A 22,612-nucleotide genomic window follows, 5' to 3' on the forward strand; every position below is an offset into this window, starting at 1 on the left:
CCCCCCCCTCCAGGACAAATACGACGCAATCTCTCTCGCACACGACGAGGCCCTCTCCGCCGGCCTCAGAAAACGGCTCCCGTCTCTTCGGCCTCGGCACATCCGCTATTCTATTCCAGCCGCAGCAGACGCATCCGCCACCCATTCATAATCGCGCGTCAATCCTCCAATCTTGAAGCGCCACCTTGTTGCTCCTTCCCCTTCTCCTTCTTCTTTATCCTCTCCGCCAGCATTCACACCAGCACTCACCCGCACTCATCTCACTTCCATTCACCCAGCATCTGCACGTGCCCTGTGCTTGTACGTGTTTGTGTGCGCATCTCTCCACGTGTCTGCTGCCATTGTGTCCGTACCAGCGCTCTGCTCTCTCCGACTGCTCTTCTCACACTCGAGTCTGGTAGCTCGGTCCATCTCTCACGACGCCTCTGCAATTTGCTGGAGTTTCGACAGTCCAGGCCTTAGCATCTCATCGCCACCACTCCCTCGGCGCTCTCGCCACAGTTCGGAGGGTACAGGCCATCGCCTCAACCCAGACTTCGTCTTCAGACATCCTCCCGCTGCGGCTGCCTCAGCTGTGGTTTCTCACCACCGCTAATCACGCCCTTGCTTTTCGACGGATGGTCATGGTCGTCAGTCCATGCCGTGTCTGACCCAACCCGCTATTTCTCCAGTCCACGATAACAGCGCCGGTATCTGTGTCTGTCGGCTCGCCATCAGCTCGCGACCCGGTAGCAAAGGGGGAGAGTTCAAGAGGGGGGAAGAAGGAAGAGGCGAAGTAGAAGCGTTCTGCACTAGACAGCCTTTCCGGATATTTTCTTACGCCTGCAACTCTTCACCTGGGCTCTAGTCGGAACAGCACTGGAAGGTCCGCGCCAAGCCTGCATCGTCTGCCAACAGACGTCCCGCATCTCACTGCATCGCCTCGGAGCGGGGTACAATGTCGGCCTTCACGGCCCTCAACGGGGGCTTCCCGACCAGCTCCGACACTCCGGTCATCAAGGTGGACAGCTCTGCAGCAGGAGAGCCAGGAAGGACGGCTTCGCCATCCCAGGCACCGCCCCAGCAGGCTGGGGGTCCGGCCAGCCGTCGGGAGAGCGTCGAGCGCCCAACGATACAGACTGGTGACCACTCGGGCCTAGCAGATCCATCTCTCAAGAGGAAACGCTCAGGATCCGCCGAGGCCGTGAAGCACCCCGTTGCCCAGGAGCGCACACCAGATACAGCGACCGAACCGCTGCCTCCGCCGCCGCCGCCGCCGCCTCAGCCATACGGCGATCCCCGCGACGAAGCACGCACCGTACTCAAGGGCGAACCCCAGCAGCCTCGCTCTCCGCTCAGGAGTCGAGAGAGGGACCGCTGGCACTCTTCACGCGAACCCGACGACAGGTCACCTTACCACTCGCGCCGCGGCTCCGCTACCTCACTGCGAAATGAAGCGGAGGGCCGTCCTGGGGAGGGGACGTCGAGGCCTACGTCGCGGACCGACCACGTCGATGACGGAAACTCGAGTCCAGACCCGGAAGACACATCCGTCTCGTACTACGGAGCAGCGCCCTACTCGTCGGAAAACAGGTCAAGCTCTGTCCTGCAGCACGACCCCAAGAAGCGAAAGCGCAACTTCAGCAACAGGACCAAGACTGGGTGCATGACATGCCGCAAACGCAAGAAGAAGTGCGACGAGACAAAACCAGAGTGTGAGTTTCCTTCTTCTTCTACTGACCGGGGGGACTTGAAACTTTGGTTTCGTTACCTGTCGATTCCCTCTCGTTCAGCTCATCCCTCACGGCTTCGATACTGAGACTGCTTTCCACAGGTCAAAACTGTCTCAAGGGTGGCTTCGTCTGCACCGGCTACTCGTCCTACAGGGGGACGGGTTGGCAGAAGCCCGAGAACAAGTCTCCTACGGTGCACCTGGAGTCCAAGGACCCGAGTTATGTGCCGCCTGGCGCGTACGGCATGCCCCATCCAGGCCTGCATGCTGGTGGCCAACCGCAGCCGGCCAAGAGGGACCGTGAACCGCTTCCACATTACCGGGGCCAGGTGCTTAGGATCGACCCGCCCCAGGGCCGGCCCGTCGTGACCGACGACGACCGACCAACAGCGTCAACAATGCCGAGCGCGTCCACCACGAGTCCAGATAATAGGCTGTCGGCCATGACCTACACACCGGCAAACGCATTTCCTACGCCCATCAGCGCAAATACCCAGACACCTTCATTCAGTGACAGGATGGCAAAGGACTATCAACGAGTGCCTCCGCTGCACGACCTGAGCAGGCAGGAGCCCGAGACGCCCCATCCCGGGACGCCTCATCAGGGAGGTCATCTGCCTCACCTGGGACTCCTGCATCCGACCACGCGCACCACGAGCCCTGTGGCCCCGGGCCACCCCAAGACATCGGCCCCGAACCCCCAGGTAGTTCCCCAGCTCGGCTTGGCGCACTCGGCCTACCAGCCGCACAAGCGGACGCAGAAGGAGGAGATGCTCTCCGGCCGGCTCTACTACCCCTTTGACAAGGAGCTGTGCCTGGAGCGCGAGCGGTGCGCCGCCGCCTGCTGGCGCTTCAACAACATCACGACGCCGCCCAACGGCGTCTCACCCGAGGAGCGCGCCCGGCTGTTCCTCGAGATCCTCAGGCCGCGCGACCCGATTCGCATGTCGCCCGGCGAGTCGTCGCCCGTCCTCAACTTTGGGCGCGTCGGCGGCCAGGTGACGGTCGAGACGCCCTTCACCTGCGACTACGGTTACAACCTCATCATCGGCAACAACGTCGCCATCGCCCGCAACTGCACCATCAGCGACGTCTGCGAGGTGCGCATCGGCGACAACTGCGTCATCGGCCCCAACGTCAGCATCTTCACCTCGACGCTGCCCATCGACCCCAAGAGGCGCCAGGGCGGACAGGGCCCCCAGTCGGCCAAGCCCATCGTCATTGAGGAGAATTGCTGGATCGCGGGTGGTGCCATGATCCTGGCCGGAAGGACCATCGGCAAGGGAAGTACCGTTGCCGCGGGGTCCATCGTGACCAAGGTATGACCTCTCCCTCTCCTCGCCTTCTACCCTGCCTCTGCTCCACCCTTGTCTTGACCCAAATGCTGACCACTTCTGCAGGATGTTCCACCCTTTACCGTCGTAGCCGGCAACCCGGCACGTGTTCTACGTGGCATCGCGTCCTGAAAACGGCTCCCCGTTGGAAGTGGAAAGGCCCCGAATCTCCCTTTGTTATCTTGTTTATCTTCCACGAGTGAGCAGAAGCTAGCCGAGAGGCTCCGAGAGGGGTTTCCGTTTAATGCTATTGGCGACAAATATTGGGAGCTGCTTGACCTCTCTGGCTATCGTTCTTCTTCTTTTTTTTCTCTTTTTGACCATGACCAGGCAACCCCCCCCCCCCCCCCGCATCTTTTTGGATGCAGAGGAGTACCACGTAGTACGATGAATGACGATGACGATGCTTATATACAAGGACCTGCTTTGTTCTTTCTTTCTTTTCTTTTTCTCATTTCTTTTGGTTTGCCTCCGCCCAGTATATACGAGTTTTTTTGTCTTGTCTTGTTTCGTGTATGCACATGGCCCTTGTTCTGGGTCGCGTTGGATCTTAGGCCCATGTGGTTGTGTTGATGGGCCTTGCTGTCTCTTATTTGAACCCGGAAAGGAAAAGAGGGGATCTGACAAAAAGCAACTTGTTATTTTCTTTCTTCTTGTTCTCTCTTGTTACTGTTTTTTCCCATGTCACTGTTTCTTTCTAATTGTTGAAAGCGTGATGAGAGCTCTGGTAGCTATGACGACATTGAAGGAATAAAAAGGGGTCCGGACGATACATTATATATATGTGTATATATTCATATATATAATCTATTCTGTATATACACGAATATGGAATCCCACTTGCATCTCACAGTCAAAGTATATCTCACTTCTTCACGTGTTCAGTTCGTTCGTTCTGATCATGGAAACTTGAGAGGACTGATGCTATTATTGATGGGAGATGAGACATCACCACCATACAGTAGTATCGTGGACAGATATGTATCACGGTAAACAAAAACATGCACAACACCTGGCCTCGACAGTCGGGGGGCCCTGCGGCCGTGTTGAGAGACCGAAGAGGTGAGACCACATATGCAGACCGTAGCAACAAGAATCAACAAACAAAGAAGGAAGACAGATAAACAAACAAACGCGAGAGATCTTTGATGAATCCCCCCTCTCCTTTATGTAAACAAAAACAAGAGAGGAGAGGGGGGGGGGGGGGGGATGATCAGATCTCCTTGGAAGTAAATATGACCTGGCTCACATCACCGCGTGGCCCCGTCCCCTTGTAGCAGCGCGCAGGCAGAGGGCGTCGATCCCCGAATCCACGCGTAGACATGGCCTTGTTAGTAGGCCGGTCAGTTGGGACAGACGCATGACGTCCAACGTTGAATCGTCTGGACGAGGCATATTCTTACATGATGCCTTACTTCCATCTTATTCTGCTCTGCCTGTAGGTCGTGACGGATGCCACAGTCTTGAGCATATCTTGATATGATGGTTGGTTACTGCTGGTCTTGTTGTTGTTGTTGTTGTCATGACCCAAGGGGGGAAAAAACCGAGACTCTGGTTTGGCATAGATCAGTATATATGAATATATATATATATATATATGTATGTATGTATGTATGTATGTATGTATGTATGTATGTATTTAGTATGTATTTATGTATGTACACGCTCAGATTGACATTCACTCCCTCCCTCCTCCGTCCCGGGCTTCAACGTAAGGGAGAGAGAGAGAGAGAGAGATGATTTAGTTTGAGATATATAAGAGACGGGCGAGAGTACAAGAGGCGAAAGAGAGGGAAAAGAAAGAGAAAAAAAGAAGACAAATCATATCCAGTCTAGTCTCGGCATCGTCAAACAAGCTATTCCATAGAGAGAAGCTCATAAAGATCAATAGAGATATCGACAGATATAACCAGCATGGTTCATTAGGAAGAACAAAAAGATGACTCGTTCATGAAAACACCATCTCCAACTATATTTTACTTTACCGTCACGCACATACATGCTCTTGCACACACCATCAATAGTCACCTTGGTACTATTACCCCTACTACCAGTACTCGCTGCCGTCGGCAGGACCGCGGCTGTCGACCTTTTGCTTGTTGAGGTCGATAATCTTCTCCATCATCTGCAGCGCCCTCTTCTGATCCCGCAGTTTCCCAAAGCCCGCAAACGTGTATCCGTCGGGCTTGAAGCCCGCGGCCTCGAGACCCTGCAGGGCGCCCACCGTCCGCGGCACGTTCTGCATGATGGCGTACCACTTGATCTGCGTGTTCCACGTCACGACGTTTGTGTCGATGCCATTCTCCTTCATGATCTGGATGACCTGCTCGGCGAGGTCCGTCTCGCCCCTCCTCATGAGGCCGTTGATCAGGACGCAGAACGTGAAGATGGTGGGGACGGGATGGATCGCTGGCGGGATCGCTGGCGGGGTCGCTGTCACTGCCTCTGAGACGTCGTCGCCTTCCCCGTCCGACGCCGCGTTGCCGCCGAGGTTGTCCTTGAGCATGTCGCCGAAGATGTCGAGGGCAGGGCGTGTCAGGCCGGGCTGTTGCATCATGGCCAGGATGAGTGTGTCATGGATCAGACTGCGCTGGTCGCGCACGATCTGCGCCGCGTAGTTCTTGTCCCCAGACTCTGGGTGCTCACGCTCCGTCAGACGCGACTTGAAGTAGGCGTAAAGCGACATGAGGTCGTACGGCCGCCACAGACTGCGGATATAGGCCCGTAGCATCGTCGACAGCGTCGTCGAGTTGGGTTGCAGGCGCTCCGGTCCCGTCGTGGCCGCGAAGTCGTCCACCACAGGCAGTATGGTCCTCCCGGTGGACCAGTCGCCGCGGTTGCCGTCGGCACCGGCCGCTTCGTCGGACGGGGTCTCGGACTGGCTTTGGCGCATGAGGAGCAGGGGCAGCGAGTCGGGGATCAGTGACTGTAGGGGCGCCATGTCGAACTTCTTGGCGTAGATCTGGAGCATGGGCAGGAAGGGCTTCAGCTCCTCGGATGGCGTCATATTCTTCTCGCGCATCTCCACCTCGGAAAAGGAGAAGATGGCGTGGAGCGCATTGTTCAGCACGTCGACCATCGGCACCTTGGTGCCCCGAGACATGCCGAGCACGTCTCTGGCGTGCTCGGCGTTGAAGCTGTGCTTGGTGCCTCGGAAGATGGTGGCGTACGCTTTGGTGTCCAGCTTCAGGCCGCTGCTGGTGAAGAGCTGGGCGAGACGGACCACCTCGGCCACCTCCCTGCGCTGGCTGAGGGAGTCCATGTATGCTGTGAACGTCACAACGTTGGGCAGGAAGCCCTTCTCCATGAACGTCTGGAGCGCCCTCGTGGGGGAGAAGTCCTCTACCCCTTCGGCGGGTGGCTGCCGGGAAGCCTCGACGTGCAGCAGCGACGTGATGACGCTCGCGGGCTGTGGCTGGTTGAGGTCCATCCCCCCGTCGGCCAGCTCTGTCATGATCTCGAGGGCCGCGCCCTTGTGCTTGATGGCCGTAGCCCCTCCTGCGAGTTTACGTGCGAATTGGAGTGACGTGTTGGGGTGCAGCATGGCATTAGACTGCTTGAGGACCTCATGGATGCGTGCTGCCTGGTCGGCCGTCAAGCTTTGGGCAAAGAGGCCCCAAGTCCTCTGGTAAAACGGGATGTGACCGGGAGGCAGGTCGTTGAGGATCCGGAGCAGGACGGCGAATACCCGGTCCTGCAATCCCGACTCCTTCCGGTTCTTCTTCATTCCCTTGGCGATGAGGTTGAGAACGTCTGAGATGGCGTACCCCGGAGGCAGAGGGTCCAGAGTGGCACCCAACACACGGGCGGCCGCCTGAGGGTGACGATCCAACGTCGAGATCATGACGCGTTGCCACACCGTCTGCCTCTCCTCGACACTGAGCTTCTCCCAGGCCCCACGCATCTCTCGGGACGTCTTCAACGAGTAGAGCCATTTTCCGTCTTCGATCCACGGCTTGTCGTCGAGGCTCCTGTTCAGCTCAAGCTGCGCTATCAGGCTCTTCCAGGAGTTGAATACTTTCTTGACCTCGCGGAGCTCTGACTCGGGGTACAGATGTCGGATCTTGCCCCATTGGAAGTACCGTGCCTTTCTCTGCGCCTCAACCCTTGCTCGAAATGCCTCTGCTTCTTTCTTCTTGACGGATGGCTTGCTGCGAGAATCACTCGTGTCTTCGTCTGCTGGCTTCGGGGACGTCTTCGACCGTCTCGATGCCTTCGCATTGGCTCTCGGCATCCCAGGCTGTCTGGGACCACGTATGGCGGCGCCCTGGGTCAGCGCCTTCATGACCTGGCTTCCAGCAGCGAGCTGGGCCAGGTCTGCAGGCTGCTCCTCGGCCGACTGCGAGGTCGGGGGCGAGACATCGGAACCGTTGCGTAAGGAAAAGGGAGGGGCTCGGGTATTGTTGTGGTCGCCAGGCGTTGCGGTGGTGGCGATGCTGCGGTGGCCGGCAACAAGCTGGGCCAACCCCCCGGTACGATTCAAGGGGAGGCCAGCTGGCCTCGCGGGGGCAGACTGAAGCCGCCGGTGGCAAGACCGGCAGACGAAAGATGCCCTCATCGATTCTTTCTGGATCTGTCGACCGCCGAATTCAAGGGTGCGTCATATCGTCGACGGCGGATGTAGCAAGACAGAGGGGTGGGCAAGAGAGACCAAGAGACGAAGGAGATGAAGGCAAGTTTGATGTCGAGATTTTGCCGCGAACCGGTACGTAGAGCAGGCCCAGTGGAGCTCGGGGGCTCGTTAGGCCTGGACCCAACCTTTTTCAGCGGCCTAGCGCCCCTGCGGTTTGGCTCCACCACCCAAACTCCGTCCAGTCGAACATCCGACCTCGAACATTCTGTCATATCGTCGCGTGTCCGACGCTTTCTTCCCTCTGCCCAAACAACGACAGTCTCAACTGGTCGCCCGTCCGCAATGCCGTCCAACTCGAGCCTGAGTGCCGTCGCCGACGACCGAAAGGCGCGCCTCGCCAGCCTGCGCAACCTCAAGCGCAAGCAGCCCGCCGACGAGACCGTCCCTCCGGAATCGACGCGATCACCATCTCCCCCAGGCGAGAAGAATCAGCCGCAACCGCTACGGATCTCTGGGCGTAACTATGACGTCGAGGCCCGCGGGCCCAAGCTGGGCTTCGAGTCTGGGCCCAACGAAGGGCTCGACAAGCCTACACTCGAGGAGCAGGCGGCCCAGATCGAGGAGGAGTCGCGGAGACGCGCCGAGGAGGAGGCCAAAGACGACAAGGGCATCGACCTGTTCAAGCTGCAGCCCAAGAAGCCCAACTGGGACCTCAAGAGGGATCTGGACAAGAAGATGAAGATTCTCAACGTCCGCACAGACAACGCCATCGCGCGTCTGGTGAGGGAGCGCATCGCGGAGGCCCAAAAGGCCAAGCAGAAGAGCGAGCAAGACACGCCGGCCCAGGCGGACGGGGAGTCGACCGGTATGGATGGGGTGGCCCTGGTTGAGGGTCTGCGTATGAGGGAGAAGGAGGAGGAGGAGGAGGAGCGGAGAGAGAGGGAAGAAGAGAAGGAACTGGACTCATGATGATTGTGCTTTTTTTTTTCTTTTCCGTTCCTGTGTCACATTCTTCTTCCCCCCCCCCCCCCCGTGTTCTTTTTATACATGTATGTTCTCGGGACATTTTCTGCTCATCATCTGGTGTTGGGAATTAATTTAAAACATGCAATCTTGATACCCAGCTACAAAAACCCCTATCCCCTTCCCGGATCTGTGCCCCGTGTCAGTGCCAACCTCTTGCTGAAGGGGCTGAGGCTCCTCTCCCGCGGCTCTGCTGCCGGCTCCTGCTGCGCCCTCGAGTCAGGCCGTCGGCCATCCCTCCGTCCCCGACTGCTAGCAGGCGGATCAACACTGCGCCGATTGGCATCCGGAGACCTGGACAGGTGGCGGTGGCGGGGACGAGAGTCCCTGGATGCTGCAGAGTTGATGGAATACCGGCGCCGGCGCCGCGGCATCCTGTCCGACTCGTCGTCGATGGGCGACACAGGCTCCCTGCTGCGATAAGACTGGTGGTGTCTGGATTTGGGCGGAGGGGAGCGGCTGTCCCTGGAGTCGGACGAACGCCGTCGCCTCGGAGGAGCGGGGGCGGGCGAGACACTCCGGCTGCCGTAGCGAGCGTCGCGGATCTCCCCATCACTCTCGGGTCCGCGACTCGGAGCACGACGCCCCTTGCGAGGCGGTGGTGAGCGGGATCGGCTCCTTGTCCGTGAGGAGGCCGAACGCGTGTCGGTACTCGAGGCAGAGTCCGCAGAGGTAGATCTCTGACGCCTTGACGCGGACAGGGCCATGCGATCTCCGCGCTCTTCGAGTTCCCGCTTTCTCGTCCTCTCGGCCTCCCTCTTGGCGAGCTCTTCGTCGGCGACGCCCTTTCTGTAGAGAGGACAGCTCCTATCAGTAAACGATGCCAATGCTTGCTGCACGGTTCCCAATCTGTACGTGTATGGCGGGGTGATGGGGCAGAAGAGCGATTCCCTACTTGTTTTCCAAAGGCTTAGGAGTGTCGCTATCGAGCTTAGGCACGAGCTTCGGGTTGCGCATCTGCTGAGTGCGAGACGGCCGCGACACATACGGCCGGTCCTGGGAAGACGCCTTGCATTCGTATGAATAGTGACGTGCCTGCGAATGTCAGCTGGGCGTTCTCTGCGGGCACAGCCTCATCGGGGGAGGGGCAGGATGCACATATCTCGTTTCAGACACTTCTGGCATTGTACGTTGGCCGGCGTGGCTCTTGAAGGTCCACCGCGGCCTCTGAAGCCAAACATGCTTGCAGGGGCAGTGATGATGAGAGCCAAGAGGGTATTGCTACGTGAAAGGCAGGGCTGCCTCTCGGTCTGTCTTCTGGAGTGAGGGTGCAGGCTCGATTCGATGAGCCGGCTAAGACTCAGGTGCTCAAGGATGAGAGTTGGTGATGAGCTCCCATTGAGATCTACCTACGTAACGGGGATATTACGGCCGTTATGCCGTGCTCGTATAGTCTCTGTCCCATCCTCCCCCCCCCCCCCCCCCACACACACACCTCTAAAAAAATGGGAAAAAACACGTGATTCAATTAGGCCTATGAGCCGGGTACCGCGCACATGCATTCAAAAGAGGGAGCCCAGACGACGACAGGATACCAAATAGCGACACCGAGAGTATTATCGCCTTCGCAGTGACAAGCTGCCATCATTCCTTCCCAGCCTAATATCAAAATATATCAGCACCCAGTCAGCCTTTGTCAGGGAGCTGTCAGAGAGGAAGAGAACACAATTCCGGTGCCCCTCTGCAACGGTGATTACATAACAATCCGCACTGTACAGACTGCCACAAGAGCCGTCAGTAGGCACTCGTGCGAGGAAGAATTAGGCGTCTTGCAGGGCTTCTCTAGGGTCTGTGGAGGCTGATCATCACAGTACGCATCATGCTAACGGTACCCACCAGGTTTAAGCACGAGTGAAGGCCAGCCCGTAGACCAACCCGTGGGCCAACAACTGGTGGGCCAACAAATCCCATCAGCTCTCGCACTCAGTCAGCATTCTACCGGCGCTACTCGGTTCCCGTGCTAGATTTCACTTTTGTGCACCAACTGCGGACCGTGAGTGAAGAAGATTCGATCAAGATATCGACATCTCGTCTCCTACTGGTCTGTTTTTTTTTTCTTATTCTTCAATCTCTCCCGCCTCCCACGGCAGACGTCTGGTTCCCATCACCAGTCCTCGGCTTTTTATTGCCCGTCACACCGAGCGAGGTCCTTGTTCGATGGCACATTGTCGTTCCTAGTCCTAGGCGCCTCAAAGTCTCGCACCCTGCTCCCCACCATTGCCTATTTACTGGGAGCACCACCATCACCACCGCCACCAACAGCTGTCTCCATCGTCGCATCTTGGGGTTTTGTCACCTCTCATTGACTTTGTTCCTGCGCCGCCTACCTGCGTCTACAACCCCCCTTGCAGGTTATCCTTGGTTGGCAGATCATCACCGCCCTTCGATCTGTGAGTCCACACACCTTTTTCCTCTTCTGCTATACCCTTCGGCGCCCAAAGTGCACAAATCCCATCCAAAAACGATCCCGCCAGAGTACCCTTTACGCTCTGCTCTGTCCTGTCCTACCTCCGCCTGTCTATCAGGTATCTGCACATGCTCGCCTCTCGAGTGATCCTGACGATTTTCTATGCTCCCCTTAGTGCTCGGCTCGACGCTCGGCGAACCACGACTCGAACCGTCGGGACCTCGAGGTGAACATAGGCCACGTCTTGACCTGGAACATGAGTAACTGCCCACAACGACGATGAACACCAGCACTCCGTCTTCGCTCTGTTGGCCCGCATTGTTCGATTCTGCTTCTTAACCTGCCCCGCATTGTTCGTCACTTCCCGAGTCCGATGCCGAGTGCTCCAATTGCCAGTAAAACCGTCCATCTGGTTCTGGCCCGACTACGAACGATTTGATATTCTCGCCTTGACCGGTTACTTGTGATCCAGTATACTTCACTCCTACCAGCCTGAAAACTATTCCTTGTAGCTGCATACAGTTACGAGTTGCACAGATGTCTTCAGACAGACCGTCGTTCGCCAAGGTACTGACGTCCCGACCACACGGCTTACCCCCGCTGTGAAGCAGGCTAACTCTATCTTCTCAACCAGGTGGCCGCCTCGGTCTCTGCCGAAAAGCCCGCGGCTCCTCCGTCGCCGAAGGCAAACCAGTCGAGTGCGAGGCCGCGACCCTCGTTGGGAGGCCCGGTCATCGCTAACGGCGGTGGCCCAAGGCTTGCGCAGGCACAGAACTCATCCACAGCATCTTCGAGGGGCAGCCCCGCTGTCGATAGAGTCTCCGAGAAGCTCGGCGGCCTTAGCATCCAGCCCAAGCCTGCGGATGGCGTCCCCGGCGCCGACGGTCCCAGCCTACATATCGAAAGGCCTCAGGCGATGAGCCGCCAGAGCATAGCCTCTGACGAATCCCAGCGAGCAGACTCTAGCTCGGAACTAGGGACAAAGCCGCCCAGCCTCGACGGCAAGAGCATCACATCTGGAGCGACGTTCGCACTCGACGAGAAGGAGTCCCTGCGGCCGGACGACAGCGCCAGTGTTAAAGCAGCTGCCGAAGACGACGACTCCATCTCGGTGCGCGGATCCATGATGGCTGGTTCTAGAGTGAGCTCGGACCTGGCTGCACGGAACAGGGGTGCCCAGCTTGCCGATGCTACGGACCGTCGACTGATGCAGGCCACGCCGGGGAGCTCTGGCCAGGACATCCTTGCCCCTCAGAGCACCGAGTCGGAGCAGCAGGTCGCTACTGCGGAGACCTCTTCGGACACTCTCAACGTCATATACCGACATGCCCCCGACGAGAAGCTTGTTGAAGCCATGGGGACGCCCAAGGACAGAATGTATCTTTTGAGGCTGGAGAAGGACGTGGTGGAGTTCGTGCAAAACTCGAAGTAAGTCATGCCGTTCATCTCCTTCTCTCTACATGCTCGATCTAGAGCTGACCCTTAGGCAGGGAACCATTCATGGATCTCCCCCCTTCCAACTCATTCTGCAGGATGCTGGCCCACAAGCTGGCAGATTACTACCACATGACGCACTCTTTTGAACCCAACATCGGGGTCGTGCGCATCTTCCGGACACCCTTCTGCAGGGTCCCGACCTCGCTGGTCCACTGGGACCCGGCTCCAAACCCTTCAAGCACCAGCACCCCACCGCCGGCCATCCAGCCCAAGATGATTATGCGGCGCGGGCAGGGCGGTGATGCCAGTGCCGCCAGCGGCACCCCCTCGAAGCCTACTTCTGAAGCAGAGAGTGACGACAAGGACAACAAGGAAAAGCCGCAGGGCAACGCCAGGTAGGTCTCTCTTCGGCATGACGAAGAAAAGAAAAAAAGAAGAAAAAAACCCGATCTGTCGGCCGTTGCATGCTAACCGGGCACAGGCGCACGCGCGAGGAACGTGAGGAGATATACAAGCTAGCTCGGGAGCGCATCTTTGGTAACGCAGAAGACAATGGCAACGGTAGGTCCCAAACAGCAGAGAACAGATGCCCAGTTCGCCTAGCTGATCCCTCTTCTTACTGCAGACAGCGAAAAGAGCAACGCAATGTCGAGGACCAGCTCAGTGTCCGGGAACCTGTCCGCGGCCGGAAAGGGCCGAAGGGCCGGCCGGCACCGGCGTGATGACTCTGACGGGTTCGATTCCCGCCATCAATACGCACCTTACTGGGGTCCTCAGCAGCAGACGTGGGTGCCCCGATATGCTCCCACCCCTGCGGGCCAGGGGGCCGTTCAACCGGCACCAGCATACGGCGCCCAGATGGCACCTATGTACGCATCGCAAAACGCGGGATATACCGGTGCACCTGGCGCTGCACCTAGTCCGGTCTACCCTGCCTATGCGGCACCTCAGGTGAGCGGCCTTACCCTCTCCTCGTCGGCACCCGTGCATGACGATCAGTTCTGACATCCTGGCCTTGCAGTACCACCCGCAACCTCCGCCGCAGCGGTACCCGCCGCCCGGTGGTAGCCCGATGACCTCTTACGGCTCCCCAACACCTGGAACCCCCCAACAGCCTCAGAACTGGCAGCCTGGCTACGGCTCGCCCACCTATCAGGGCCGAGGGGCGTCCCCGTCGAGCCACCCCTTGCACCCGGGCATCCCGTACGCATTCGGGCAGCTGCCGGCGAATTCGAACCCGCACGACCCGAAGAGCCAGCACCCGATCCCTGGAAGCTACAATCGGAACCACAACTTCAACCCTAAGACGCAGTCGTTTGTGCCCGGGAGTAACGACATGGCCTGCGTGCCGCCGGGTGGACCGCCGCCCTTCGCCGCGCCTGCCTCCCACCACGGCAGCCCCCAGATCGGCGCTGCCCCGGTCGCGTACCCGGGCTACCAGCAGCAGGTGATGCCGCCCCAGCCGTACGGCGGGCATGGCATGATGCGGCAGGCTTCCAACACGTCCATTCCGGGATACCACCCCGCCCAGCAGCCGCACATGGCGCCCCCGATTCCCTACGGACACCCGCCCCCGGCCATGGTCCCGCCGCCGGTGCAAGCCGGGCCCCTCCAACACGTGAATCCGGGCCAGGCAATGCCGAGCCGACCGAATGTCGGACCTGCCGGCCCCCCAGTCTTTGCTCATCTACCGACGTACGGCAACCCGGCGACCCTGCCCCAGAAGCCGGCGACTGGATACTAGATATATGTACACATCCCAGCTCGTTCCGTACGGGGTAGTACACACGTGCAATGAGAAAGCATGTTTTAGCATTTCCCTTCGTCTTCTTTTTCTTGGCGTTAATGGCACGGGACAATAACAGGGCTTTTCTTTTTCCCTCCCTTTTTTTCCCTGGTTTATTTCTCTTGCACTGTGGTTGATAAGTTCATTCTGTGTTACTGCGATTTCCCCCCCCCCTTGTCTCTCTTTCGGGCAGATTCGGTAGAAAAGGACAGCTACAATAAAGGCAAGAGACTTTTTTTTTTTTTTTTTGCAAATACATAACCAAAGAGTGAGTTGGAATGGAAAATAATGAGACATGGTTTCTTTTTTTTCTTTGCTTTCTTTGCTCACTATCTATCTGATTTCCTTCCCTCCCCTATTGTTTTTATTTTGTTTTGTTCCAAGTTTGTTGGCTTGTTTTATATATATATAAATCAAAATAAGAACACACAGACTCTGTAGCCAACAATGAAGAAAAATCATCAAAAAGGACTGACTTTTCCCACAACGCCTAAAGAAGCTTTGTATAGGAGAACATTTTTTTTATTCATCATTTTTTTTTCCAGTTTTCTTTTTGCCCAAGGCGTCATCGTCATCGTTTCTACTCCGTATCAAAGTCGTTGAAAGGGTTCAATGTTACCCATCCTGAGGCAACGTAGACGTCTCCCAGGTGTGGGAGAGGTGGTGGGGAGGGGGGAGCAAAGAAGCAAGACGGATGAAGCCAATGTGTGGTCGATTCAGATTTCTTTTGTTTTTCTTTTTTTCTCTTTTTTTTTTTTAAAAAAAAAAGGGAAAAGTGACAGATTACAGCGGTCATAATTCTTCTCCTCTTTTACTCGGCCGACTGGCGAGGCTCGCGAGGCTCGCGAGGCTCGCGGTTCTGGCCACCTCCCCTGCCGCCACCACGGCCACCACGCTTGCCGCCGCCACTGCGCTGGCCGCCGGACTTGTTGTTGTTGTTGTTGTTGTTACTGTCTCCACCCTCGGCTGTCTTGTTGCCGGCGTTGTTGCCCTCGGCATCCTTGTCGTTGAGGACGAGGTTGGCGGTGGCTAACCTCTGGGAGAGGTCGATCTGGGTGCGGATGGTGTTGGCGAGGTAGCTGACCATGAGGACGTCCTGGATATGGCTGTTGAAGTCGTGCTCGATCTGCTCCGGGTCGACCTTGGGGGCGAGTGAGAGGGCGCTCATGAGGTACTGGCCCAGGGCGTTGTTGGGCTCCTCGTCCTCGTCGAGGACGCCGTTGACCCAGTCGGAGACGGAGTCGAGCAGGGTGATTGTCTGCTCGATGGAGCGGCCGAGGGCCTGGATATCGGAGACGAGGGGCGCGGTGCGGGACTCCTGGTCGCGGACTGACGAGATAGCGTCGAGGGCGCTGCGCTCGGCGTCGCCGTACAGCGTCTTGTGGGGCACCTGGACGAACAAGCAGCTGTCGGCGGCGCGCTCCGCGTTGACGGCCACGGGCGCGCTGATGTAGCAGCGCGTCTCGATGTCGGACCCAGGGTCCGTCGACACCGTCAGGTGGATGGCCGGGTGGGGGAAGGTGCCCGTGTCCGGGCTGTCGAAGAAGTTCTGGATCAGCGCGCTGAAGCTGTTGAGCTCCAGAGACGTCGTGTACCACCCCAGGAGGCTCTCGCGCGGGTTTGCCTTGAGCGTCAGGGCCAGCATGTTCTTCTGGTACTCGACGTCCACCTCCACCTGGTCCTCCTCCTCAGTGTGCGGGATGGCGAAGCACGACCGCACCTCCACCTCGGTACCGTCCTCGGATCGGGTGCCCACCAGCGCTCCAATCACTCGGCTTGGCTGCGAGGCATCACGGACATCTCGGCGGACGGCGTGGTCGAGAATCGAGAAGATGGCCTAATTTGTTTGTCCGGGGTCATCGGTCAGCAAAGTACGTTCTTTTTTCTCTTCCTTTTCCCAGTAACTCCCAACTCGGCAATCCTTCCTCTTCGTCCTTTTCTCCCGTATCCCTTATTCCTTTCTTCTTCCCCTCTTCGTCTATTCCCGATAGACATATGCGACGGCTGTGGGAAAAAATCGTACCTGGGGCTGGATGTTGACGGCGAGCGGGGCAAGGCTGGTCTGCAGTCCGGCTTGCGAAGGCGCCAGAGGGCGCGAGAGATGCATGAACCTCTCAGTAGTGGCGGCCATGCTGGGCAACAGAGAGATTTTTTATTTCCTCGTGGATGAATCGTGGAGGAGGGGAAATAAAAGATCGTCGTCGACGGAGGTTGTATTGTCGAAGATGCGAGGGTGGAGGTGGGACCCAAAACTTGCCGTCGTCTTCCTTTTGACTCTTGCTCTCTCTCTCTCTCTCTGTCTCTCTCTCAATAGTGGGGGGGGCAAGGGATTGTTCCTTTACAAATTTCGTGTGTGCAGCGCCAGGGACACAACGGGCATGGGGTTGTGCGCGCTACGATAAGAGATAAGGATATCATTGTGGCGCGGTCTGGATTTCTGGATTTCTCGTTGTGGCATCTGATTGTGGCTGATGCGGTACCTTGGTTTTTTTTTTTTTAGCGGGTTAGTAACGGCAGTACTGAGCTCTCATACAAGTTGAATCTTTTATACCACATCAAGCGTGTTTCTGTCCTTTCTTCTTCTTGTCTGAAGAGAAATCTCTACAAAATTGCTCTATTCTTCTTCATCCCCCCTTCGAAATTCGGAAGTAAGAAAAAGGATACACTGCGTCGATCTCACATCATTCAGTGATGCCTCCTCGTGGAAGAGGTAGCGGTTTCCGCGGCCGTGGCTCTCGCGGGCGTGGAGGGCGTGGAGGACGTGGTGGGCGAGGCAGAGGAGGCAGGCCGACTAGCCGTTGGGGACCCGATAGGCGTTTTGACGGAGCTCGTCTAGAAGAGAAAGATGAGTAAGTATCGGAGGAGAGAAGGCTCTTACATATGTGCCTCTGGCTGACATTGCATGGCAGAACGAGTGAGTCTGATGACATGGAAGATGAAGTCTCTGGCGGCGAGGTCTCGGATGATGAGGATGAGGAGGCTGCCCCTGTGCGTCCCTATATGGCTCTGCTCCAGGGATTCAATGACGAAAAGGACGAGGCTTCTTCTCGCAGAAGCAAGAGGCGCAAGCTGGATCACGGCAAGGCCATCACCACGAGCACAGAACCTGACTCAGCGTCGGAGGCGGACGGGCAAGAGGACCAGGACAATGCGGACGTCGACAGGGCCGATGAGGCTGATGAGGAGGCGGCCGACGATGAAGAGCCGGCGCTGGTGGAGGACTCATCCGACGATGAAGAGGAAGGGTCTACGGATCCCTTCATCACCCACTTCGCCCGCCCCGACGAGAAGCTCAGCACCAAGCGCGTACAGGCGGCGAAGAAGGGAGACTGGACCACCAAGAGAAGTCTCGTGGCGCCGTGGCGTGTGACGTCGATGGTCCCCGGCTCTGACGATACCTCTGCCGCGCTGCCGACGGAGGTTTCCGGTCTAGACGGCTTCAAGCTCAAGAAGAAGCTGCGGGAGACGGCAGAGAGGAAGATGGGCAAGCTTGGCGACATCGAGAAGAAGGTGGGGCCGATGCTGTTCGGATACCGTGACCTGCTGTACTGCGACCGGACGGTCAAGGATTCGCAGGCCCTGAAGCAGCTCACCTGCCTGCACGCGCTGAACCACGTCCTCAAGTGAGTAGTAGTCTCACCTCCTAACCCCCCCCCCCCCCCCCCTCTTCTCCGCTCGAGTCTTTGACTGCTAACGGCACTACCACCCATCACCTTACAGGACGCGCGACCAAGTCATCAAGAACAACCACAAGGTGGCGCAGGCAGGGGACAATGCGGAGCTGGGGATCCAGGACCAGGGCTTCACGCGGCCCAAGGTGCTCTTCCTGCTGCCGACGCGCAACTCGTGCGCGCGCATGGTCAACATCATCCGTGACCTGTGCGAGCCGGAGCAGCAGGAGAATCGCAAGCGGTTCGACGAGTCGTACATTGACAAGGACAACAAGTTTGGGCAGGAGCGGCCGGTGGACTTCCGGGACCTGTTCGAGGGCAACGACGACGACATGTTCCGGATCGGCATCAAGTTCACGCGCAAGACGATCAAGTACTTCTCGCAGTTCTACAGCTCCGACATGCTGCTGGCGAGCCCGCTGGGGCTGCGCATGGCGATCGGGTCGGAGGACCCGTCGGCGACGGACCGGGCGGACAAGAAGGGCAAGAAGCAGAAGGTCGACTACGACTTCCTCAGCTCCATCGAGATGGTGGTGGTGGACCAGGCAGACGCGCTGCTGATGCAGAACTGGGAGCACGTCGAGTTCATCTTCGAGCACCTCAACCTCCGACCGGTCGACTACTCGCACGACGTGGACTGGAGCCGGGTGCGCGGCTGGTACGCCGAGGAGTGGGGGCGGCACTTCCGCCAGACGGTGGTGATGTCGGCCTTCAACACGCCCGAGCTGTCGGAGCTCTTCAGGCTGCACTGCCAGAACTGGGAGGGCAAGGCGAGGCTGCAGCTCGAGGCGCCCGGCGTGCTGCAGAGGCTGGGCGGCCCCGGCTTCAAGGCTCGCCAGACTTTTTCCCGCTTCCAGGTCGGGTCGCCCGACCGCGACCCGGACGCCCGCTTCGACTACTTCGTCACCGCCGTCGTCCCCTCGCTCCTCAAGCGCGCCAAGGAGGCCGAGGGCACGCTCGTCTTCATCCCCTCCTACCTCGACTTCGTCCGCGTCCGCAACTACCTGGCCAACTCGGCCGACGTCATGACCCTCAGCTTCGGCGCCATCTCGGAGTACGCCGACGTGCCCGAGGCGTCGCGCGCCCGCTCCCACTTCCTCAACGGACGCCACCGCCTGCTGCTCTACACCGAGAGGGCTCACCACTTCCGCCGCTACCAGCTCCGCGGCGTCAGGAGGGTGATCTTCTACGGCCTCCCCGACAACCCCCTCTTCTACGGCGAGGTCGCCGGTGGGTACCTGGCCAAGAGCGAGGAGGACATGCGGATCGAGCCCGGGAAAGGCACCGTCCGCGTCATGTTCTCCAAGTACGACGTCCTCAAGCTGGAGAGGATTGTCGGCTCCAAGCGCGTGGGCAAGATGCTGCAGGACCGCGGAGACACGTTTGACTTTATCTGAGAACCGGAGATCCATCGGAGCTCCGGAGGGATGGAGGTTGCATAGCTGTAGAGGTTGGATTTTTTCGCACAAGGAAAAAAAAAAGAAACAAGAAACAACCCAAAAAGTAGTAGCTTTATATATATATATATACATGTACATTTTTTTCTCTCTCTCTTCCTCTGCCTAATCTATTCCGTACAGCAACCGAAAAAAAAAAGGGGGGGGGATGGAAAAAAAAATGAAATGAAATGAAAAGAAAAGAAGAAAAAAAAAAGGTGACGCCACCCAATATTGATACACTTGTGGTTTCTCTCCCTTTCGGTCATCAAACCTCTCTCATTTCTCCAAAGTCTTGGCCTCTGTGGTGGAGAAATCATTGGGCATCTTGAGATTAGCCAACCTAGGCTCCCAGTGCTTCCTTCCGCGGCCAGCTGCGGCAGAGGAGGATGACGGCTCGGGCTCCTCGGTGCTGAGGGTCATGAAGCGCTGCACCATGTCCTCGAAGGCGGCCTCTCCGCGGAACAGCGTCACCTTCTTGACGTTGACGGCGGTGACGGGGGTGGTGGCGCGGCCGAGGAGGCGGTCCCTGGCGACGGTCTTGGCCGTCATCATGAAGCGCGAGTCCTTGGGGCCGTCGACGAACTCGAGTATCGACGTCTCGGCCTGATCGAGCTTGCTACGGGGTTCGGTGCGGACGACGCGCGTGTATCCTCCCTGCCGGTCGGCGTACCGCTCCCTCAGGCTATCGAAGACCTTGGTCATGTACTGGTGCGGGTCCTGTGGGTGAGTAGGAGAGTCCCGGTCAGCACTGGGCGCACAGTCCGAGAGTCGCCGTCCCCCCATCCGCTTGGTGGACAGCAGAAGCGAGTCCGTGACCGGGGGGGGGGAGGAACCGAGGCGAGATCAGACTTACGTAGAGGATGCCCTGGACGGATCTCCTGCTCGTCTCATTGTTCCTCTTGGCCAGGGTGATGAGCTTCTCGGCCAGACGCTGGGCCTCCTTGGCCTTGGCGTGGGTGGTCATGATGTGCTCGTGGTGGACGAGCTGGGTGACCAGACCGCGCAAGAGGGCCTGACGGGCAGACGACTTGCGGCTCAGGTGCCTGTACTTGACGAGTCCACCGGCCATTGTGTCTGCTGTCGTCCTTGCTGCTATCGCTGTTGCGGTGTCCCTGTCGGTGTTGTTGTTGTTGCTGTTGTGTCCCCTGGTGTTGTTATTGTTGCGTGTCAGGAAAGTCTGTTGGGGAGGGGGAAGAAGAGTATCAATGACTTCTGTTCGTGATGGACGAGATTTTGGCGTTTGGGGGACGACGACGGTGACGGGGAAGAGGTGTGGGTCTGTTTTCTACCCCCCCCCCCTAATGGAGTTTAGTGTGTCGTCGCTGCCTCGAGGTCTATCATCTTACTGAAGGGCACGTTCCAAGGGCGACTCTGTAGGGAGGGTCGTGCAAGGAGCAGCAGTGCGAGGTCGGAGGTGTTGGGAGGGATTTGAATTCGACTCGGTCGGTTCTGTATATCTCGCAAACTTTTTCGTCATGTCGATAGACACACAATGTGCTTGAGATCGTGATTTCTAGTGGTGCAGCCGGGTTAAAAGCGGCACTGTGCGTCGGAGGAGCTGAGCCAAGATTTGTCCGAAGGCCCTTTACTCGGCTGGACTCTCCTCTACGTCAATCTAAACTTTCGAAGTCGACATCCCTCCTCACCGGTCTAGGAGTTTTTTTTTTTCTTTCTTTTTTTTTACGACGACAAACCCACCAACGAGGTCGACATCCTCTCTATACCGATCGATCCTTCTTTTTCCTCTCTCTGCGTCTCCTCTCTCCCCGACTACGAAATCCCCAGAGCGGCATTTTGCGCGAGCGTGTTTGGAATTTGCCTCAGGCGAACAACACGACAACCACCATGGGCTTCACCAGCGGTTTTGTACGGCTCACACTACGTTCCCATCCATGATTGGAAGGTGGGGGGGGAGAAAAGGCTAACGATGGAGGAATGATTGTATAGACTGGCGGAGTAGCCCTCACGCTGTCGGTCACGTACCTGTCCGTTCTGGCGCACCAGCGCAACCGCGAACGTCAGGGCGCCCTCCTCCGCGCACAGGCCCTGCAGCTGCAGAGCATCATCGACCCCCTCCCCGCGGCGCTCCCGCCGACGCGATCCGAGTTTGCCGCAGCGCAGCGCGCGACGACGATCGAGGTGGCCAAGGACCGGTGGAATCACGAGGTGGAGAGGGCGGTGCGGTGGGCGCAGACGACGGACTGGGACGACGTCCGGTCCGGCATCGAGTCCACGATCGAGACGCTCTGGTCCAGGGCCTCCGGCCAGGCCCCCGCCCAGCCCGCGGGTATCCCGGAGCTGGAGCGGGCCGGCAAGGCCGCCAGGAGACTGGGCAGGGACGCCGAAGAGACGGCCCGGTCCGCCTACGTCGAGGCCAAGAGGCAGGCCCGCAGCGTCGAGCAGGCTGCCGAGAACAAGCTCCTCGAGGCCAGGCTGCGGGCCAACAGGGCCGAGACCGCCGTCGTCGAGGCCGGAAAGGACCTGATCGGCAGGGCCAAGGCTGCCGTTGTCGGCGACGGCGACGGCGACAATGCCACGCCCGAGGGCCCCACGCCCGTCCAGATCGCTCTCCGTCAGCGATTCGAGAAGCCGGCCGATGCTGCGAAGCCCAAGACGGTGGCCGAGGCCCTCAGGGAGAGGTACATACCCCTCGATCAGTGGGAGGGTAATGTTCTGAGGGGGCTGTAAAGGTGTGTGCTGCGAAGGTAGGGGCGGGGGCTGTAGAAGAAGGGTCTCAGACGTATAAGGAAAAATATCTGCCGACAGAAAAAGAAGGAAAGTAGGGAAAATGGTCCCCCTTCCCTTGGTTGCGAGGGGAAAAGGGTGTTGGATGGCGTCTCTTTTTTCCCTCTCTCTATCTCTCCATCTCTCTCTTCTCTTTGTCTTTTTTTTTTCTCTTTTCTTGTAATTTTATACACAGACTTATAATAGTTTTGCACCTCTTCACGATAGACATGTCAAAGCAAGCTGCCGTATATGGTGGTATTACTCTCTCACCACGACACAATGGATGATGACGGTGAACATATCAAGAGTTTACACATGGTATTTGTCGACACGTCTCTGTTGGCAATCGTCTCCGGATCATTGTTATTGTGTGTGTTTTTTTTTTTCTTCTGAAATCTCGGTCCCCCTAACAAGTTAGGCTGTACTCCTACAAAATGTATATAAGGGGAGGGGGGAGTAGAGGAGAGAAGCAGACCGAGAGGGTACTCAGCGCAGCCGCCCAAA

At 58.0% G+C, this 22,612-nt stretch overlaps 9 protein-coding genes across 9 annotated transcripts; 5 read left to right on the plus strand and 4 right to left on the minus strand.

The window, feature by feature from the left end:
* Nucleotides 1-937: 937 nt before the first annotated feature.
* On the plus strand, nt 938-3,177 carry GMORB2_0027 (Acetyltransferase (isoleucine patch superfamily); the record flags this gene model as incomplete). Its single annotated transcript, XM_035462013.1, has 3 exons — nt 938-1,694; nt 1,814-3,030; nt 3,112-3,177. The coding sequence occupies 3 exons, from the start codon at nt 938-940 to the stop codon at nt 3,175-3,177; spliced, it is 2,040 nt and encodes a 679-aa protein (XP_035324943.1).
* Nucleotides 3,178-5,092: 1,915 nt separating this feature from the next.
* GMORB2_0028 (PPR repeat) lies at nt 5,093-7,603 on the minus strand (the record flags this gene model as incomplete). The annotated part of the gene is made up of 1 exon (XM_035462014.1): nt 5,093-7,603. One exon carries the CDS (start codon nt 7,601-7,603, stop codon nt 5,093-5,095), a length of 2,511 nt encoding a protein of 836 aa, XP_035324944.1.
* Nucleotides 7,604-7,960: 357 nt separating this feature from the next.
* GMORB2_0029 (coiled-coil domain-containing protein 12) lies at nt 7,961-9,064 on the plus strand (the record flags this gene model as incomplete). The annotated part of the gene is made up of 2 exons (XM_035462015.1): nt 7,961-8,398; nt 8,807-9,064. The coding sequence occupies 2 exons, from the start codon at nt 7,961-7,963 to the stop codon at nt 9,062-9,064; spliced, it is 696 nt and encodes a 231-aa protein (XP_035324945.1).
* A 129-nt stretch (nt 9,065-9,193) lies between these two features.
* On the minus strand, nt 9,194-9,822 carry GMORB2_0030 (uncharacterized protein; the record flags this gene model as incomplete). Its single annotated transcript, XM_035462016.1, has 3 exons — nt 9,194-9,353; nt 9,537-9,676; nt 9,772-9,822. 3 exons carry the CDS (start codon nt 9,820-9,822, stop codon nt 9,194-9,196), a joined length of 351 nt encoding a protein of 116 aa, XP_035324946.1.
* A 1,860-nt stretch (nt 9,823-11,682) lies between these two features.
* GMORB2_0031 (R3H domain protein) lies at nt 11,683-14,229 on the plus strand (the record flags this gene model as incomplete). Its single annotated transcript, XM_035462017.1, has 5 exons — nt 11,683-12,476; nt 12,539-12,880; nt 12,967-13,046; nt 13,111-13,436; nt 13,507-14,229. Coding segments are annotated over 5 exons (2,265 nt in total), but the record flags the coding sequence as incomplete, so codon positions are not given.
* Nucleotides 14,230-15,082: 853 nt separating this feature from the next.
* GMORB2_0032 (translation initiation factor 3 subunit F) lies at nt 15,083-16,402 on the minus strand (the record flags this gene model as incomplete). Its single annotated transcript, XM_035462018.1, has 2 exons — nt 15,083-16,108; nt 16,295-16,402. The coding sequence occupies 2 exons, from the start codon at nt 16,400-16,402 to the stop codon at nt 15,083-15,085; spliced, it is 1,134 nt and encodes a 377-aa protein (XP_035324948.1).
* Nucleotides 16,403-16,962: 560 nt separating this feature from the next.
* On the plus strand, nt 16,963-19,339 carry GMORB2_0033 (U3 small nucleolar RNA-associated protein 25; the record flags this gene model as incomplete). The annotated part of the gene is made up of 3 exons (XM_035462019.1): nt 16,963-17,120; nt 17,181-17,894; nt 17,992-19,339. 3 exons carry the CDS (start codon nt 16,963-16,965, stop codon nt 19,337-19,339), a joined length of 2,220 nt encoding a protein of 739 aa, XP_035324949.1.
* A 318-nt stretch (nt 19,340-19,657) lies between these two features.
* GMORB2_0034 (large subunit ribosomal protein L17) lies at nt 19,658-20,450 on the minus strand (the record flags this gene model as incomplete). Its single annotated transcript, XM_035462020.1, has 2 exons — nt 19,658-20,098; nt 20,235-20,450. The coding sequence occupies 2 exons, from the start codon at nt 20,448-20,450 to the stop codon at nt 19,658-19,660; spliced, it is 657 nt and encodes a 218-aa protein (XP_035324950.1).
* A 776-nt stretch (nt 20,451-21,226) lies between these two features.
* On the plus strand, nt 21,227-22,069 carry GMORB2_0035 (altered inheritance of mitochondria protein 5; the record flags this gene model as incomplete). Its single annotated transcript, XM_035462021.1, has 2 exons — nt 21,227-21,247; nt 21,329-22,069. The coding sequence occupies 2 exons, from the start codon at nt 21,227-21,229 to the stop codon at nt 22,067-22,069; spliced, it is 762 nt and encodes a 253-aa protein (XP_035324951.1).
* Between the last annotated feature and the right edge of the window lie 543 nt (nt 22,070-22,612).

The sequence above is a fragment of the Geosmithia morbida genome, assembly GCF_012550715.1.
Source record: "Geosmithia morbida isolate 1262 chromosome Unknown scaffold_0, whole genome shotgun sequence".
In the NCBI taxonomy this organism is placed as follows: Eukaryota; Fungi; Ascomycota; class Sordariomycetes; order Hypocreales; family Bionectriaceae; genus Geosmithia; species Geosmithia morbida.